This window comes from Cyprinodon variegatus, unplaced genomic scaffold (genome assembly GCF_000732505.1).
Source record: "Cyprinodon variegatus isolate N-32 unplaced genomic scaffold, C_variegatus-1.0 Scaffold1058, whole genome shotgun sequence".
In the NCBI taxonomy this organism is placed as follows: domain Eukaryota; kingdom Metazoa; phylum Chordata; class Actinopteri; order Cyprinodontiformes; family Cyprinodontidae; genus Cyprinodon; species Cyprinodon variegatus.
In genome coordinates this window covers 228,971-232,578 of record NW_015151511.1, presented here as the reverse complement: position 1 = coordinate 232,578, position 3,608 = coordinate 228,971, and the positions used below count along the sequence as shown (strand labels likewise).

At 41.8% G+C, this 3,608-nt stretch overlaps 1 protein-coding gene across 1 annotated transcript in view; it reads right to left on the bottom strand.

The window, feature by feature from the left end:
- The window catches only part of LOC107101147, a 6,744-nt gene extending 4,189 nt beyond the window's left edge, over positions 1 to 2,555 (bottom strand). The window contains exons 1-3 of the mRNA XM_015399937.1: positions 2,300 to 2,555; positions 450 to 601; positions 260 to 370 (exon numbers count right to left, since the gene is read on the bottom strand). Coding sequence (XP_015255423.1) covers positions 260 to 370; positions 450 to 601; positions 2,300 to 2,432 — 396 coding nt within the window. The 5' untranslated portion in view covers positions 2,433 to 2,555. The remainder of the gene's footprint in view (positions 1 to 259; positions 371 to 449; positions 602 to 2,299) is intronic.
- Between the last annotated feature and the right edge of the window lie 1,053 nt (positions 2,556 to 3,608).

Below are 3,608 nucleotides of genomic sequence, written 5' to 3'. Positions count from 1 at the left end.
AGATGTCCAGAAATCACAAAAACCTGCTTAAATGTTATTATAGAACCACATAAAATGAACACAACCTAGAACATCTAAAAAAGCACAAGAAGTTGCCTCATTTACCCCAAAAACTTTGAGAGAGCCTTAAACCGCCTAAACTAGCATCCTGCGCATCATCAAAGATCCAAAGAACTGCATCTTTCACTTTAGGAACATTCTAAATCCCTTAACCTCCTAAAAAACCCGACCTAACCCGTGTTGGACCCTGCAGACTGACCAGGGTGAAGCGTTCAGACAGCGCTTTGAGTGCCGGAGATGACGGGATTCTCATCGACGCCGCCATCGTCTGCAGGTTTGACGTTTGACTCAAAGATCCGAGGGTGAAACTCTGAGGAGGACACGAAGATGTTAGGAACCAAAGAAGAGGAGAAAATGCTTCAGAGAGCCGAGCAAACAGATCTTTTTACCTCTACATTAGCGGCATGGGCAGCAGAAATGTCCTTCAGGATTTTCTCACCCAGCGTCTTCGCCTGCAAGGCCGTTTCTCTGAATGGAGGCGAACCGACAGGAGCTGATCGGACTAAAGATGCAAACAGGAAGTAGTGTAGCAGGAGGGTGACTGGAGGAAGAAATAAAATGTAATTAGTCTTTAAATCAGCATCATACCCATTATTTTACACAGCAAACAAAAGGATAGAAATAGAATAGAATAGAACTTTATTGATCTCACAATGAAGAAATTTACTTGTGACATCAGCTCTTATAAAAAACAGAAGGTGCAGAAAGGAGGAAAAAGTTCATGAAGTAAATACTGCGCATCCAAATATATATAGTGGAAAATAAAGAATTTTATCCACTATACCTTTTATCTAAAGCTAATTTGTTAGCAAAGGCTGCAGGACAGTATAGTTTGTCTTTATTTAAAAATATGGATGTTTTACTCCTTAATTTTGTTGGAACAGAGTAGATTGACCCTAAAGGTTCTGGCGCCGATCCGCTTTCAACCCCTCAGGCTAAATTGGTTATTGTCTGGTCACCCTTATAAAAATGCTCTGGCTACGCCTCTGCTTATATATACATTATCTTATGTACAGTTGGATGGATGAATGGTTAAATAGATATATAGATATAAGTTAAAGCATTGTAAAGTCTGATGACTCATTAAAGAGTGGGAATGCCTGATGACTGATCCGATTAAAAAAAAAAGGCTGAAGGTGAGTCTCCGATTTAGGATTTCGACACCTGAAAATATGAAAAACCAAAGAAAATAAAACTGGAAATGCCACAAAAAATCCGGCTTCATTTGACTTTCAGCATAAAGCATCATTAAAGCTGAAACTTCCCACCGGATCAGAAAACAGTGAAGATATTTAAGCTGAACTGAAACCCGGCTGTAGAGCAGCGCCTCCACCTGAGAAGGTTCAGGAAGTTCAGGATTAAAGTGCTGGGCTGGTGGTTCTGCTTTCAGAACCCAAAGGAAAAATGTTAGTAAATCAGAAAACATCCATGGCTGCAGGAAGTGGGGGGTGCTGCAGCACCCCCTACTGGCGAGAAGGAGAAAATTTATAAAAAAATGCTTTGCACAATTTAGACATTTCTTATGAATATTTTGGGAAATTATTTTGATTTGGTTTGTGGAGAACTTTTCAGTAAAGTTTAAATAGTTTACTAATATAATTATTTCTTTATGGTTTGCTTATAAGAGTTTTGGACATAAACACAGAGACTCAGCTTCCTGCCAGCTGACCCAATCTACTGTGAAGTTTAATTAATACCCGAGAACTGAAGTGTTTATAACAATAAAGTAGTGAATCTCAATCTGTTTACTTATTTATTTTTATTGTATATTGTATGTTTATTATATTTAAATAGTTCTATAGGCTGAAAGGTCTTTTAAACTTAAACTTGCCATTGTAAATAGTAATAGCATCAGTAAAGCATTTCCTCCCATTCTGCACAGACAGCAATTTAACATTAAAAATCACAATAAACCAGAATCTGAGGAGGTGTTGCTGAAATCTTTATAACTTCTACTGGCAGTTTTTCCACTATAGGAGATTCAAAACCTGAAATTATGGATTTTAGTTTCAGGGGCCTCCCTAACATTTTTAGTGGCCCCATCTGGCTCCCCTATGAAACATTTCTGCTTCCAGCGGCCCTGAAAACATCTGAGGCTCTTTTCATGTATTGCTTATAAATCAATTGATTAATAATTAACTAACATTTAGCTTCCAGCCTCCCAGACCAGACCAGAACCGGAAGCGGTCCTCAGACCCCTGCGCCTGTCACGTCCCCCCCTCTCCCCCCGTGGACCTACCTGTCCAGGTGTCCATGTCTGTCAGGGCGGCCGTGTTGGTGTCAGAGAGCTTCTGCTGCGCAGCTCCGGAGTTTCTCCTCCAGCTTCCATTTGGACTTTTATCTGCGCTCTGCTGCGCTGCGGGGTTTTCCATCCAGGGGAGTCATACCGTAAACCCGGAGTTACGAAGTCTCTAAAAAACCTTTTGCGTCATAGCTGTCCGCAGCAGGAACGGAGCGCCGCGCCGACATGCAGGGTGGAGGGGGGGCTGGCAGGTAAATCACGTGACTGCGCACCTTTGGCTGTGGACTCTGAGCCCAGGTTCACAGGGACTGAAGGTGTTTATACAGCAGACAGACCGGTGACCCCCCCCCCCCAGGGGGCCTCACCTTTCCTGGAAGGTCACTAATTTCTTTTTCCTCGCTGTGTTTCAGGAACCTTTGATTTAAATCTCTTCAATCTGTTCATTGTTTTTCATCCTTACCTGCAGGTTTGATTATTTCATTAAAATATGAAACTTCTGGATAAATCTGATGAAACTCTGTTTGTAGAGCAGCAGAACATGAACCACAGGTCATGCAAAAAATAAAAATAAAATAAACAATCAAATGGACTTTGTTTCCGAGTTTGAAGGCGTTTCTATTTACATGTTTTCTAAACTAAAACCAGGCTTTGTTGGGCTGCTGGATAAAACCTGGAACTAAAAGCTATTTCTGACATTTTTAATTAAAAAAAACTTCCTGGATGGAAGAGAAACGTCTTCAAACTTGGAAACAAAGTCCAGTGGATTGTTTTTAACTTTGATTTTTAGTAACTTTGACCTGAATGACAGAGAATCCTCATCAGTAAATGAAATACAGGTTTAATAAGAGAAAAGAAGCAGAGTGGAAGCTCTTTTTTTCGCCATCTGCTCTCTTTTATTGGTGCTCCATAAATAAACAGGAGGGATCCATCCTGCTCCTCCTGATGCTTCGTGTGTTCATGCAGATGCATTAGTACTCTGCTGGTTCTCCATCGCTGAAACACCTCAGGAAGCTGCAGCCACTGCTGTGCTGCACGGCGGCTCTGCAGAAACCAGCAGGACAAGCTGTCCTCCAGGAATGAGAACTTCTAGGAGTTCGGAGAAAGCAGCTATGCCTCCAGCTGGATTCTGAAAACACAAACTCAGAGGTGGCCTCGGGGCCCGATGAGGGTCGGCTGGTGGTGGAAACCTACAGCAGTAGTAGTGTGAGTGTCATCCTGGGTGTGTTTGTCTTCCTGTGTGTCATCATATGTGTCGATTTTTAAGAAATCCTGGAAGACTGTGAGTCAGCAGGAAACTTGAACGGTT